Source organism: Varanus komodoensis, unplaced genomic scaffold (assembly GCF_004798865.1).
Source record: "Varanus komodoensis strain SLA01 unplaced genomic scaffold, ASM479886v1 scaffold13_3, whole genome shotgun sequence".
In the NCBI taxonomy this organism is placed as follows: Eukaryota; Metazoa; Chordata; class Lepidosauria; order Squamata; family Varanidae; genus Varanus; species Varanus komodoensis.
Genome location: NW_025335409.1, coordinates 1,258,575 through 1,275,133, shown reverse-complemented (window position 1 = coordinate 1,275,133; position 16,559 = coordinate 1,258,575). Strand labels below are relative to the sequence as shown.

General features: G+C 40.9%; 1 protein-coding gene across 3 annotated transcripts in view; it reads left to right on the top strand.

The window, feature by feature from the left end:
- ZNF800 (zinc finger protein 800) overlaps positions 1 to 16,293 on the top strand; it is a 29,292-nt gene extending 12,999 nt beyond the window's left edge. For all 3 annotated transcript variants that reach the window (XM_044423470.1, XM_044423471.1, XM_044423472.1), the window contains exons 4-5: positions 9,458 to 9,601; positions 11,683 to 16,293. In XM_044423470.1, the coding sequence (XP_044279405.1) occupies positions 9,458 to 9,601; positions 11,683 to 13,439 (1,901 nt within the window). In that variant the 3' untranslated portion in view covers positions 13,440 to 16,293. The remainder of the gene's footprint in view (positions 1 to 9,457; positions 9,602 to 11,682) is intronic.
- The last annotated feature ends 266 nt before the right edge of the window (positions 16,294 to 16,559 follow it).

The window sequence follows — 16,559 nt, the reverse complement described above, 5'->3', positions numbered from 1 at the left end:
TGGGGTGGCACAAGTCTCCACAGATGTCTTTGCTTTTTTTTTCTAATTTTTTTCCCGAAGCTGGCCAAGTGTACACTTACTCCTCTCAAAGCATATACAGTCTTGCTTTGATTTTACCTTGTCAATTATACCTGTCAAACAATAAGGAGGTGAGATCACATACAGGCTAAATTGAGAACAGCTTTCAGCAGCTGCTATGGTTAGCCTGCTTTGGCTCATTCAGCCAGACCATACTGACTGCATCTTACCCAAGTCCAAGAGAAAGAAACCTAAGTGCAGCTTAGGCATCAGTGGAATGGCTATTAGTAGTGGTGATATGGGGTTCTAAAATATATAAATGAATCTGCAAATGAAAGTGGGGTCACAGTCAGAAGAGGGAGTGGGAGGCAAGATGGATTCTGACCCACAAGAGCCTGGCATTATGACTAGAGGACAGGGGTGGAAAGAACAAGGGAAAGAACAACCCACAATAAGCCCACTCTTATTTTGGGCACACTGTGGGATGTTACATGAGTTGTGTTTTACTGCAAATTCATCCAGCATAGTTTATTCACAGGGTGAATTCCTTGTGTTGCAAATTCATTCAGTCTATTGTTTCATATTCTGTAGACCACTTTGAAAGGTTCTGTTATCTGTGAACACCCAAAACTAATATCATCTCCAAATATATGCTAAAGCTTTGCACGACAAATCCCAAGTTTTGAGATACTTCCCTTAAGTGTGTAGGCTAACACAGCAAATGTAGGCTAACACACAAAATAGCACTGTGCTATCTCTTTCAAATATATGCTGAAGTTTTGTGCCACAAATTCCAAAATTTGGATCACTGCTCACCAAGATGTACAGATCCATCAGATGTGGGTTCATAGTTCATAGTCTAATTAACTAAAGTAACATTATCATATCATTTCTAACCCTGTGCCAATGATTTGTGCTACAAATCCAGAGTTTTCTGCCACCTGCAAAGGCATAATAATAATAATAATAATAATAATAATAATAATAATTATTATTATTATTACATTTCTATGCCGCCCCTTGCCGAAGCCTCGGGGCGGCTTACAACACAATAAGATACATTGAAATACAATAGAACATAATAAATTACCACTAAATACAAAAATACAAAAAATACACTGAGATACAATAATATAAAATTAAAATTAACAGTATAAAATAAGTAAATAAAGAATATAGGAGGAGAAAAGAGAAGGAAGAAGAAGTTGCCCTGGCCAGATCATATATTTTAACAATTAAAATGATGTTTAAATAAAAAGGTCTTTACCTGGCGCCGAAAAACCAGTAACGACGGTGCCAGGCGGACCTCTTTGGGGAGTGAATTCCATAGGTTGGGTGCCACCGCAGAGAAAGCCCTCCTCCGAGTACTTACTCTCCTAATTTCTTTCATGGAGGGTTCCCGGAGAAGGGACTCTCCCGCAGATCTCAAGGGGCGGTCGGGCATATACGGACGTATGCGCTCGTTCAGGTAGCCAGGACCCAAGCCGTTTAGGGCTTTATAGGTCATAACCAACACCTTGAATTGGGCCTGGGCTTCAATGGGAAGCCAGTGAAGCTGACGGAGGACTGGAGTCATGTGAGCATAACGCCCCGTCCCCGTCAGCAACCTGGCAGCTCTATTTTGTACCAATTGAAGTGTTCGGACCGTGTTCAAGGGAAGCCCCATGTAAAGCACGTTACAGAAGTCTAGGCGGGAAGTTACCAGCGCGTGTGTCACCGTCGCCAGGCAGTCGTACTCCAGGTAGGGACGCAGCTGATTAATCAGCCGAAGCTGAAGGAAGGCGCTCCTCGCCACCGCTGTCACCTGAGCTTCCAAAGAAAGCTCCGGGTCGAGGAGTACTCCTAAGCTGCGGACCTTGTCCCTAAGAGGGAGTGTTGCACCATTCAGGACCAGGTCAAATCCACCCTCTCCGAAGCCCGATCCGCCAACCAACAGGACCTCCGTCTTGTCTGGATTGAGTTTCAGTTTATTGGCCCTCATCCATTCCATTACCTCGGCTAAGCACCGGTTCAGCACAGCCACTGCCTCACCTGGATTAGTGGAAAACGAGAGGTAGAGCTGGGTATCATCAGCGTATTGATGATTCCGCAGCCCACACCTCCTGATGACCTCTCCCAGCGGTTTCATATAGATGTTAAATAGCAGAGGGGATAGAATGGAGCCCTGTGGTACTCCATGGCATAGCTGCCATGGCGCAGAGACATAGTCCCCCAGCACTACCTTCTGGAATCGACCGTCAAGATGGGAGTGGAACCACTGCAAAGCAGTGCCTCCAACCCCCAATCCCACTAGCCTATCCAGAAGGATACCATGGTCGATGGTATCGAAAGCCGCCGAGAGGTCCAGAAGAACCAACAGGGATGCACTCCCCCTGTCCTTCTCCCTGCACAGGTCATCGTACAGGGCGACCAAGGGAGATTCAGTACTGTACCCAGGTCTGAAGCCGGACTGAAAAGGATCCAGATAATCAGTTTCATCCAAGAGTGCTTGGAGTTGTCCCGCCACCACTCGCTCCAACACCTTGCCCAGAAACGGGATGTTGGCCATAGGTCTATAGTTAGTGGCCATCTCTGGATCCAGTGACGCTTTCTTCAGGACCGGTCGTATTACCGCCTCCTTTAAAGGGGCAGGCACTCGACCCTCCCTCAGAGAAGCGTTAACCACTTCCAAGATCCAGGTTCCAATCCCGTGCTTGGAGTTATTTATTAGCCAAGACGGACAAGGATCCAATAGACAAGTGGTGGGATGTACTTGTCCAAGCACATTGTCCACATCATCGGGCCGCAATAATTGAAATTCCTCCAATGATTTTGGACCAGACGGTAGCATTGGCGTCTCCCCAGAGACCTCTGATTCATTAGTGGAGTCCAGCTCGTGACTAATCTGAGCGATTTTCTCCCTGAAATGCCTGGCAAAGTCGTCACAGCGGGCCTTTGAGGGTGGCATCGGATCTTCCTTAGGACCCGGGCGAACCAGGCCTTGTACCACTCGAAAAAGCTCCGCCGGACGGCATTGTGAGGAGGCAATGGAAGCGGAAAAAAACTTCTTTTTCGCCACCTTCACCGCCACAGCATAGGCCCGATAGTGGGCTCTCAAGTGTGTTCGGTCAGATTCATCCCGTGATTTCCTCCACCTACGCTCTAGTTGTTTCCCAACCCGCTTCATCGCCCGCAATTCAGGTATATACCAAGGGGAAGAGCGGACTCTGCCTGGTGGGAGAGGATGCTTGGGAGCGATCGTGTCCAGAGCCCTGTCATCTCTCCGTTCTGCGGTTCGACCAGAGCCTCGACAGGAGCACCAGTCTTGTCAGCCGGAAACTCCCCCAGGGCCTTCAGGAATCCATCCGGATCCATCTGGCTCCGGGGGCGGGCCCTTACAATCGGGTCCGCACTCTTATAGAGGGAGAGGCCGCTCTCGAGCACAAACCTCACCAGGAGGTGATCTGACCATGACAGGGGAGTCAAACATAAGTTCCTCACCCTCAGGTCATCCTCTTCCTGCCCCATCGAGAAAACCAGGTCCAGAGTGTGTCCACGTTCATGGGTCGGGCCGATGACGTGTTGAGACAGGCCCATGGCCGTCATAGAGGCCATGAAGTCCTGAGCCGCCCCGGTCAGTCCAGACTCGGCATGGAGATTGAAGTCCCCCAGGACCAACATCCTGGGGGTCCTCAACACCAGGTCTGAGATGGCCTCTGTCAGCTCAGATAGGGAGACTGCTGGGCAGAAGGGTGCACGGTACACCAATAGAATCCCCAATCTGTCTCGTTCGCCCAACACCAAGTAGAGGCACTCTAGCCCTGGTCTCGAAGGGACCAGAAGACCCGTGAGAGAGATGGAGGCTCGGTAAACCAACGCGACTCCCCCTCCCCTCCCTTCTGGGTGTGAACAGTGTTGAACCAGATACCCGGGCGGGCACAATTGGGAGAGGGCAACATCCCCTCCCTCTCCCGCCCAGGTCTCCGTTATGCAAACCAGGTCGGCCCCCTCATCCACAATCAGGTCATGGATGAGGGAAGATTTATTATTGACCGACCTGGCATTGAGCAGCAGCACCGTCAGGCCTGAGGGGTGGTTGACAAGGCTACCTGGTGCCCTCTGGTTGGGGGCAGAACCAGAAGGAGGGACAGGTGTCAGCCATCTGTCCATCCTTCTTCTACGTGGACACGTTAAGCCCCTATTCCTGTAACGACCATTGCCCATGACTACGCCAATAGCAGCGCCCGTGTGTTCCCCAGGATATATAAATGTCGACATGGCCAGGGATGACTCAAAGCAATGATTAAAGCAGGGTAAAATTATAAAGCAGTTTGAAAGAGGAGAAAAAAGAACGATAAAAAGAAAAAAAGAAAAAAAAATCCTTCCCCTTCCCTAAGATTCAGCGGTAGGCAAGCCTATTTCAACAAGAGTCCTTGGCCAGCCCAGCCCCCCTCTCGTCCCCCGAATGGCTCCCAAACGGCGGCGACCCCTTTGGCTGCTGCCCTTCGGCCGCCGGCCCTGGCCGCGGCCGCTGCTTTGTGGCCGCAGGGCGCCTCCGAGTCCCGCCCCGTCGCGCACCGCGCGCACCCGATCACCTGGGCCGGCGGGCAGTGCGCTCCGGCGCCGCGTGTGCCTGCGCTGGCCGCTGGAGCTGGCTTCCGTCAACGTCGTGGCAGCGCGCATCTGCTTGCATCTGCTTGCACACGCGGCGGCTCTTTCCTCCAGCGCGATGGAGCGGCGTGCTGCTGGAGGTGGGCGGAAGTCTTTCTTGCAGCGCGGGATCGGTGTTTCCTGCCCGAGGGGCCGTTCCCTCCTGGCCGTGGCCGCTGCTTTGTGGCCGCAGGGCGCCTCTGAGTCCCGCCCCGTCACGCACCGCACGCGCCCGATCACCTGGGCCGGCGGGCAACGCGCTCCGGCGCCGCATGCGCCTGTGCTGGCTGCTGGAGCTGGCTTCCGTCAACGTCGTGGCAGCGCGCCACGACATACCCTTAATGTAGGGCAAAGTAAATGCTAAAAAATACACAGTCTCATATCACCTCTGAACCTATACCAAAATTTTGTGATAGTTTTTTGCCATACATGCTTTGGCTTATGGCACAAATATTGGAATTTGTAGAGCAAAACTTTGGTAACTGTGTAGTTGCATTTGCATTGTGTACCAGTACACGCTTGGTGGTAGGAGCACAAAATGTAGGATTCTGACACAAAACTTTAGCATATGATAAAATAAATGTAAAATAAACGTAGATGTGATAAACTGGTATTGCTCTATCATCATGTTAATCTGGCCATTTGATTTGTAAAACCATGTAGCCCAGTGGCTGTTGCCATATCTTGTACTGCTTTTCATTTATTTATTGTGTGAACAAGTACTTTCTTAGTTTGGCCTGTATTCAGAAATTTGGAATTTCGTTTTTGGGGCACTAGAAATTTCATAGTATGCATTCTCTTTTATGCTATCTGGTATTGTTTTTCTGCTTTTGAAAAATGGAATAAGCATTCAGGATTTACTTCATACCGATAACACTAAGGCATTGTTTCTGGCATTTTCTGATTTTATTTATTTAATTTCTAAACCACCCAATAGCCAAAGTTCTCTGGGAAGTTTACAGCAGCACATTTAAAATGTAATAGAAAATGCCCCATATTCAAAAATATTAAAACATTATAAAACATTTACAATACAAAGTTTAAGACCACATTTAAAACAGATAAAACGGTAACTAAGAAAAATCTTAAGACCCATTTAAAAGCTAGCTGGCTTCAGTAGTTTAATTGAATGCCCTGTGGAAGAGGACAGTCTTTACCTGGCACCTAAAAGATACTAAAGTTGGTGCCAGGCAGGGCTCAGTGAGGAGCTTGTGCCATAACTGAGGAGCCACCACTGAAAAGTCCCTTTTCATTGTTGCTGCTATCCAAGCCTCCCTCATTTTGGTGATAATACTGTGTATATGTGTGTGTGTGTGTGTGTTGCCAGTTAAGGATAGATAATTTAGGTGTTTATTCTGGTTGTTTTATGCTACTTGAACTTTTTGCCTTTTGTATTTTGATTGTCTGGTAGTTTCATTTTGCTGTTATATTTAACTTCATTACACTTATTTTATAAGTAAACCAAAGATGGAGAACCTTTTTTGGCCCAAGGGCTGGATTGCCACCTGGGAAATCTCCTGCGAGCTGCAAGCCAGCCGTGGATGCATTGAGAGCCCAAAATGTGTGTGGTCACCACGCTTTCTCACACATACTTTTCATACCCATATTAATATCTACATATATCTGGATGATAGAGGAGATGTAACAGAAACATGTATAATTTTTTTTTAAATTTCAGAGACCATATGGTTTTCAAACTATGGTTTCTTATTTACGGCTGGTTGGAATCATTGAAGCACTGACTTGGAAAAGACCAATAAACCCACTGAGGCAAACAGAAGATGCCTAGAGTCCCATCTGCAACTTCAGAACCTTTTGTAGGAAGGGACTAAACCTGCCACTGGGGATGCTAGTACCTTGAGTGTTCCCTTTTCACTTCATTGCATAACACACCCTGTTCATTTTATGTCTTTGGGAACTTACCAGACACCTGTCTGCATGGACCTTTGAGTGAAAATGTACTGGCTAAAGGTATGCCAGGTCTGACAGGCAGGAAGGAGATAAAGAATGAATTCTTCAACCCACCTTACACTTATTGCTTTCACACATTTACTGAGTACTCTAACTCTCCAAGCAGAGGTTTACACACTTTTCTTTCCACAACGACAGTGAATGATAAAAGGAACAGTGAGAATACCTGCATGAAAAATTCTGTTCTAATACAATTAGCTCTCATTAAGCCCATTGCCAAGGCACATTGCACAGTGTGGGACAGGGTTTGCCCTGCAAAATTTGACACTCTGTCATGCTGTCCAAAAACAATTACAGCTACTTCTCCTGAAGAAGACATAAAGTTTCCTATGAATGAGCCTGAAGCTATACAGAAAGGAGTTGTGTGTGCCTGGACCAAAAACAGATGTGGCCAGGTGTATTTTCAGCAATAGCTCTTAATGCCATAGCACAGGCAATTTTGGCAGTACCCTTAAACTTCAGGAGTAGTTTTTCAGTATGTGTGTGAAAAATGCAACCCAAGTTATGCTTCCAATGAAGCTGTGTTAGAGTTTGGAGATGTGGTGATACAAGGAAGGTTTTTGTTTGTTTGTTTTAAAACAAGTCTGTTTAGTGAATATCACTGCTTTGAAGCTAACACATGTATTTTGTCAAAGTAGGTAGATCATCAGGCTTGTTTGAATAAGTGAAATTCTTACCCAGTTTATGAACGTTCGTGTCTTTTCATCTGAATGCAACCATATAATCTTTAAAAGGGAAAACTCACATCAGAATGCCAAACTTCATGTTCCAATAAAAATATATTCTAAAAAGCTGATTTGAACTAGCATCTTATTTGAAGAAAAAGCAGCTAGGGGAATCCTGTCTAGAATGTGCTTCTGATTTGTATTGCTACTGGGTACCAGTTTTTGCCCCAAATCTGACCCAAATCCAAATCCCTGATCGCTGTTTTTTGTATTGTTTTCCTCTAACAATGCTGCAGTAAATGGCACCTTTGGGGAAGTATAGCAGATTGGAAGAGAATTTCTGGAAGGAAACTGACCTGGGGTCCCGTCCAAGAGCATGCTCCAGATCTGGGTCTCATGACTTTTTTCCTTCAAAATTAAAAGTAGCCAGTTTAAAACAGCGTATTTTTAAACATTTTTTAAACAGCGTATTTATCATAAAGTATAATTTGGCCCTGATTCTGTGTGAGATGAATACATTAAAAGAGAGTTTATCATCAGTGCAAACTTGTTGTGCATCAATGTACAAGTTGATTAGTTTCAAAATAATAACTTAAACATTTGTTTAAAAAAAAGTTATGCCACAGTTTTTTGTTGTGAGAAGCTACCAGAATCGGAGCTCTTATATGAATCCGAGGGTCTGGTAGTTTCCCTGGAATGTTGTTCGTTCACCCATGCACATTTCATTCGTACCTATAGAGAGGATAAAGGTTTGAACTAGAAAGGGGATGTTTGTAATCTGATGCTATTCTAGAGTATCCAACTCTTTCCAGTGAATGCTCATATATTACAAACTCTTATTTCATTTGAAATCTGTAGCATGTGACAAAAGAACTGCAGGTTTTAATTACAACTAAGTAGGGCAAAGGAAAGCTGAAACTGTACTATTAATTCTACCATTTCAGCTTTCCCTTGATCCAAATTAACATTTTAATGGCTTTAAAGATTTGTATTTTTACTTGTTTCCTTTTGCATCACTTTTTTACTCTTTCCATTCTCTGCAGCAACCATAGTTACTGCTTCTTCCTTTTCCTTTTTTCCTTGATTTCTGTTATCATTTTCTCTATGACAATTTCTTGCCATTTTTTCAGGGCATGCTATTTGCCTTTTCTACGCAAGGAGTAGTGCTAATTTTTTTTAACAAAGCCTTTTCTGAACTAACCCTATTCTCTTTATTCCCATCCATTTACCAGTGCCTGACATATCCCCACTCCAGCCACTGCCTTGTAAATCTTTTATAAATTGCAAGTCAGCTATGCATCTGTGATTTGTATTCTGCATAATGTTTAGTGCACTGCCACTGTCAAATAACAGTAACAATTTAGGGGTTTGCTCAGGTCATTGTAATAAAAGAAGCAATATGCTTATATGAAAGAAGGTCATGTATTTAATGCTTGGATACCCAATATGTGTCTAAAACAAATAGATTCATGGTTTGGAGTGATTCATGGCATGCAAATAGTATGATGGTAGAAGAAAGCAAATTAACAGAATCTGAGTTCACCTTGTATTTATGAATCAAATGTTTGTGTCATCTAGAGCATTAAACTACAGCTTTGCACATATTTGAGATTAGTAAGAGCATATGGGACTATTGTTAACACTATTGGGTTATGGGACGCTTAACACTATTGTTCCATTATATATTTTATTTATTTGTTTGTTTATTTTTCTACTGCCCAATAGATGGGGCTCTCTGGGTGGTTAACAAAACTGAAAAGCTTGCAAACAAGAAAAACTGAAAAAATAAGAAAATTATCATAAGATAATAAAAACACAGCAATTATATTTATTTGTGCATGCATTTGAACCATTGTATAATATTTTTTAAAAACCTGGTTAACTGCCTTGCTACTCTTCCAGAGCACTATGTCTTAAAATGTGTTTTACAGACTAATTTTTAAATATAAACATATGTTTTTTGGGGGGGAAAACCCTGACTTTACTGTTACAGATTACTATTGAATTATTTCATTACATCTGGAAGAAGTACCGTCATCTACAAGCCCCTAAAATGTTATATTAGACATTATTGGAATTACATTAGCTGCATAAATTTGCTGCAAATGCTTACATCATCATGGATAGTGTTCTAAGTGTGCCTAATGTTAATGAAAGTTGTTTTGTTGTTTCAGGAACTAAACAACTTAAACATATTTTGTTGAAGGATGTGGACACCATTTTTGAGTGTAAACTGTGCCGCAGTCTATTCAGAGGATTACCAAACTTAATTACCCATAAAAAGTTTTATTGTCCTCCAAGTCTCCGCATGGATGACAGTAAGTATTGTCTTCTCAGTGCCGAAAACAAGACTGGCCTCTGCTTTGCTAGGCAAGTTTTTATTTATTTATTTTAAACTTTTGTGTCCCATCCTATAGGTAAAAGTCTCAAGTCGCTCCAACAACAAAGGCACAGCATAGTATCTATGATAAAAGCCCAACTAAAATAAAAAAAAAATCTTAAAATAATGGGAAAATAGAAAAAGTTTGGCCTGGCACTGAAAGGAATAAAGTATCAGCGTCAGCCGTACTTCTCTGTGGAGCATGTCCATAGCCAGGGCCCCACCTCAGAGAAGACCCTTCTCCGGATAGCCACTGTCCTAAGCTTTTTCAAAGAGAGCTCCCAAAGAAGGACCTCTGATCCAGCTCTTAAGGGGCTGGTAGGTACATAGGGAAGGAGACGCTTCTTAAGATAACCGGGTCCTGAACTATTTAGGGCTTTATAGCTTATCACCAACACCCAAAATTGGGCCTGGACTTCAATTGGTAGCCAGTGTAGATGGTAAAGGACCAGCATTATGTGAGCATATCTGTCATGCTTGCTGACTCAGGGGAGTCTTTAACGCTCGCACAAGGGAGAGAAGCTTCCCGAGAGAACCAAAGGCCTATAGAGAGGATGGGGCCTTTCTGACCCACCCATTGAGGGGTGGCCCAGGAGAGTAAAAAGCAACCCGTGAGCGGAACTCATTCAGAAAGAGAGGACAACTTCTTAGTATATGTGTTTGTACTTGTAAGACTGTTTAGAATAAAGAGTTTTTTAGCAGCAACTGGACTAGTTGCTTTCGCTGGGAAGGAGCACCAGCCACACGACAATATCTGCCATTCCCTGTTCACATCCTGGCTGTTCTGTTTTGGGCTAACTAAAGTATCCAGACTGTCTTCACGGGCAGCCCCATGTAGAGCGCGTTACAGTAGACCAGCTGGGGGGTTACCAAGGCATGGGTCACCATTGCTAGGCTATGGTCATCCAGGTAAGGGTGCTGTTGATGAACCAGCCGAAGCTGAAGGAAAGCACTCCTTGCCACGTCAGAGCACCTCACCACAGCCATTTATAAAAATGACCTCACTATAGAATAGATTTCCTTACCTCTTCTAGTAATTATATTCTGCTTTTAAGAATTTAATAAATTGTTTCTTTCCAACCTTTGTTTTCTATGTTTATTTACAATGATTTATAAAATACTTTAAAATGTTTAACATTGGAATCCTGCTTCTGCTACACAATGTCCAGATGGCCATAGAATTTTTCAGAAACCCGACTATGAGGGCGGAGAATCATTCTGACCTCATAGATGGGGGTCTGCATTTGAAGAGCTCCTCTGCTTGTGCTCAGAAGGATGTGCTGGTGGGGGCAGAGAGTGGAGACAATGAGTGATGGGAAGACATGCATTCCTACCAACTCTGAAGCATCACACTTGATGAGGATTTTGTGAAATTTCTTAATTGCAAATTGGGCTACTTTGTGTCAGCAAATTTTCTGATACCCTGAAGAGTAATTGAATCTAGCAAGTTTGTTTAATTATACTTAGTAAACAACCAAGCTAAAAAATGTACCCTATGTTAATTTTTTGTTATAATGCAAGTATTTACTTGAAATATTTGGGAGGAAAAATAAAGCAGACTTAATGTGATCAAAACATTATATGATGCAGATTTTTTATTGGAATATTTGTTAAAATTAAAGATAATAGCATGTAGTTATTGTTTAAATGTAAGGGGCAAAAAACAAAGGTGGTTTCAGATACTGAGTCATTAGTTATCTCACCTTGCTTTTTAAAAAAGGAAAATCAGTTGCATATTTTGATTGACCCATGAAGTAATAGAAAGATCCTGTTGTGTTTCTGACTCCTTTTTGGGGTGTAAACTAATTTATGAACTTCATTCAAGGAGATAGATGATATTTGGTCTACTTGGCCAGAATTTGCTGTCTGTGTTCTTCAACTATTATTTTAGTATAATTAAACCTGTAGTCTTCTGCAAAATACCATTACTGAAGTAATGCATGTTTTTTAAAGCAACTTTCTTGTTCTAAGTGATGTTTGTAAAATTGTGTAATTTAAGCATCATGTGTATATTTTCAGATTCTCATGATGTGAATGATAAACAAAGTCAAGCCATAAGTGATCTTCTAGAAGCTATGTATCCAAAAGTGGACAAGCAAGATTATATCATTCATCTGGAACCTATAGAAACGAACCAGAATGCTGTATTTCAATATGTTTCAAAGGCTGATAATTCAGCTGAGAACATTGAGATAGATGTCCCTCCTGATCAAGCTCCTTCAGAAATGCCAGAACCCCCCATAGAACCTTCTAAAACAGTTCCGACTCCATCAGAACCGGAAGCTGTAGATATTCCTGCTGTTGCTGCTAGCAAGGTAGTAACGACTCCAGAAGAATCTACACCTTCTGAAAAGCCTGAGGTGGAATCCAATAATAATTCTGATTCTGGTCATCAGTTAATTTGTTGTCTTTGTAAAAAAGAATTTCATTCCAGACGCAGTGTACGCCGACATATTAGAAAAGTGCACAAAAAAAAGATGGAAGAAATAAAGAAATTCATTGAAATTAAAAAAAGGCCAAACCAGACATCCAGAAGGGGGCGCAACAAGAATGTTCTTGTAACTTTGGGTAGAAGTTGTCCTGTGTGTTTTAAATCCTTTGCTACAAAAGCCAATGTAAGGAGGCATTTTGATGAAGTGCATAGGGGACTGAGGAGGGATTCCATAACTCCTGATATAGCTACAAAACCAGGAGAGCCATTGTCCTTGGATACAGCTTCTGCTAAAAAATCTCTTAAGACCCGAAAACAAAAGTCAGCAAAGGCTGAGTACAACTTAACTGCTTGCAAATGCCTCTTGTGCAAGAGGAAATACAGTTCCCAAGTAATGCTTAAAAGACATATGCAAATTGTTCACAAGATAACTCTTTCCACCAAGAATACTAAAAGAGAGAAAAAACCTAGTAATACAGTTAACATGGATGTGAAAGTTAAAATTGAACCAACAGAACCTGCTGAATCCACCCCTCCCATCATCAGTTCTCTACAGAATGAAGTGAAGGGAACAAATAATTCAAATGAAAGAAAGAACACATCATCCACCGAGAGGAAAAATGCACCGTCCACCGAGAGGAAAAATGCACCATCCACTGAGAGGAAAGGCACACCAACTGCTAAGAGAAATAAAATGAAGCCATGTCCTGAAAATTCTAAGTCAAGTAATCAATCCCTTACAGGTGGTCTCAAAAAGCCCAGGAAACCAAGACTGTCAGCTGGTTTTGACTTTAAAAAGCTTTATTGTAAACTCTGCAAACGCCAATTTACTTCTAAACAAAATTTAACAAAACACATTGAGTTGCACACAGACGGAAATAACATATATGTTAAATTCTACAGGTGTCCCCTCTGCACTTATGAAACACGCCGAAAGCGTGATGTGATAAGACACATAACAGTAGTACATAAAAAGTCTTCACGTTATCTTGGTAAGATAACTGCAAGTTTAGAAATCCGAGCAATAAAAAAACCCATTGACTGTGTTCTAAATAAGGTGGCAAAAAGAGGCCCTCAGAGGGATGAAAGTAAACAAAATGGTTCAAAACAGGATGTCACCTCTAACTCACCAAGCAAAAAGTATGAAGGAGCTGATGTTGGCATTGAAGTGAAAGTCACAAAAAACTTCTCTCTGCACAGATGCAATAAATGTGGGAAAGCATTTGCCAAAAAGACTTTTCTAGAACATCATAAGAAAACTCATAAAGCAAATGCATCACATTCACCCGAAGAAAACAATAAAACCAAAGGCAGAAGTACAAGATCTAAAGCTCTTGTCTGGTGAGGAACCTAGTGCCTTAAATGTTTGCCTAAAAGTTCCATTGGTACACCCCAGCTTAAACACACGTTTCTCTGTAGAACTGATGCTATAGAGGAGAAAAGAATATTGCATTTATTCTTTTATGCCAATTTTCCCCATAGCATGAGACAAGGATTTTAATTTCTGAATTTTTCTTCATTCAGGACATTGACCCCAGTACAGTTTGAAATGTACAGGGTTGGTTCTTCAAGGTTTCATATTCACATCAGGTTATTTTTGGGATAATGTTTAGCAGTAGATACGATAGTCCCAAAGGTTTTTTTTTTTTAATTGACTTTGCACTTCATTGGTACTGACCAGGCAGAGAAAGCCTTCCTAGGCTGGAGATGGTCTGTGGGTTCTGTGTTACCTAACTGTGGTTTAGTCTGTTAGCAAACATTTTTGACAGTTTCACAGAAATCCTGATGTATTTGTGACTATTACAAAATTATGATACAGTGCTGAACTATCTATAGAGTTAACATTTTTTACATTCAGAAATGCTCTTTCCTGTTTAATACAAGACTCCAATTCCTTAAATTCATATACTTTGTATTATTTGAATAATAAAAAATTGGTCCCTTATATCTGGAATTTTAACTATGTTTGTTTCTGAAGACACTGTTTAAAAGTAGAGTGTGGTCTGATATTCTACAGTACCATTTTATACAATGAATGGATATATATGTAGGGGAATTTTAAATTAACTTGAAAGTGAAATATTTTTGGTCAACCAGCAGTCAAAAAGAGGATAGTTTTTTACATTACTGTGCTATACAAAAAATGCTTATTCTGTAACAGATGTTTATAAAGAGCATATCTGTACTGGTACTTTAGTCCTAAAATCTCCATTACTTGAAGGTGGCTTCCCAGAATTAAATAACTTGTAGATTCTGGTTCTCAGAGCGAAAAGATTTATACATGTAGACAAGCATCCAAAAAATTGAAGCCACCTTCAGATATTGTTGGTGGAATTTTGGTTTGTGTGTGGGGGAGTGTTTGTTCCTTTTAAAATCCTATATAATACAGAAATACATGATTGGGTTGGATCTAGTTAGTGGCCTCGGTTGATGGAAAGCTCACTGATCCATTAGAGTCTTTAGTCTCCAAGTGGAGAGGTATGTAATTTTCAGTGATTCTTTCTCCCAGCTCAGTCCTAACTGTGAGCCCTGTCCGTTCTGACTCTGCTCTGTAGGCTTGGGGTACCCTTTGGAATAGTGTGGTGAGGGGAGCTGCAGAAGGAGGGGGATCACTGGAAATCATCTTCCTTCTCATTCCATGGTTGGAAGCATCTAAGGAATCAAAAGGTTTTTGTCAGGGCCTCTTGCTGGATCCATCCCATTGATAACAAAACCGCAATCGTATTACTGGAGAGAGGAAGTTCTTAGGTCTTCATGGTAAGCTTCAGTGCAGTCTACTAACCCCCATACACACCTTTTAAGTTGACTAAAGGTTATATTGATATACATGTTTCCTAACATAAAAATGATGTGTGCAAAATTCGAAAATAGAGCCACTAATGTCTTGAATAGTACTATGAGAATAAATATTTTTATAAGGTATTTTCTTACTAAATGTATTGACTGTTCATAAAGCATAACATTGTGTCCAATTTTTTTCCAACAGCAATTAAGCTGCATTTAAATGGCTGTTAGAACTAATGGCTGTCTTAGTCCACGCAGTTCAGTAGTGTTGGTAATAGGAGACAAATATTTTAAAAAAGGGAATTTTAAAAAACAATTTTGGAAGATATTTTTAAGGAAATTGTCAACTGCAGCATGTGTTTCATAGATGTGGCCCCTACTTAAATCTGATTTTGCTGAACAGATTTTATGTTCATTGTGATATACTACTAAGCAAACACTTGTTGTGTGATGTACTTTAAAAATATATATTTTTATAAATGAATGTATATGAGCAATTTCTTATTATAATTTGAATGAATTTTAAATTGAATTGTAATAATTCTATCATTTGCTCTAATTTGAATTGATGATTGACTAATTTTTTTGAGTATTAAATTTTACTGTACTGAACTTGCTGGAAAGATCCATATTAATTTTGCATGGTTACCATATTGGACAGTCTTTCATATGGAAGTTTACAAGTGACCCACATTCCCCTATTTTAATTGTTTTTTAAAATAAATTTATACACAAGCACTTTAATAGCTCCAGTTTAATTTTTTTAGTGAATATTTTAAAACTACACTAATACTCATGTGAAGATGTTTGTTGTTGTTTTTGTAGACAATTCATATACAACCATTGCTTTGTAGTTCCTTAACTATTGTTTAAGGAAAATAGTACCAGGACATTCTTATTTTTGCCCACAAAATGTTGAATGACCACTGTAGGTAGCACTTGACTTTCACTGTAAAGTTTATAAAGGCTTGCTTAATTCTGTCTATTTTATAATCGATTCTATAGCAAAATAGTAGTATACCTACCATTATGAATTTTTTTGGCAGGTTTCTGTGCATTTTTTTAATTTTTAGAAAATGTTTAGTGATTTGTGTCAAATTGCCACAATTAAAAAGATACTGAACCGCTGAAGAAATGCCGTTTTTAATATTGGTCTACTCCCTTGCTTAGGGAATGCCTTGTGTCCATATATAGTTTTTGTATAAAATATATCTAAAATGTTGATCATAAATGAAAATATTCTTTTATGGATAGACAAGTGTTTGGCCTTTTAGTGCTTTGCACTAAAAAAACTGTGAATGGAAAATAGACTGTAACTGTTGCTGGAAATGTTCTATGTTGAATGTACATGCTTCTTGGATAAATGTACTTTATTTGGAAATAAAGAAGACTGGAAGTTATTTCAGGAAAATGTAGTTGGATGCCCTTGTTTAATTTTATTAGTTAATTTGTATATATTTATAATTGGGAATATGGTAGATAAAGACCATTCTTCATTATTGATTTAAGACTGATTTCCACACCCAGTTCTGTGGAACACTTCAGGCTATCAGACAACCTATGCAGCAAAGATGGGTAGCACAGGTACCTACTATTACTCAATTTTCTGGAAAAAATAAGTATCTTTTTGCAAATGAAGTGGTGTTCCAGAGCAGCTACCAAGTGGTAAAAAGGTCAAATT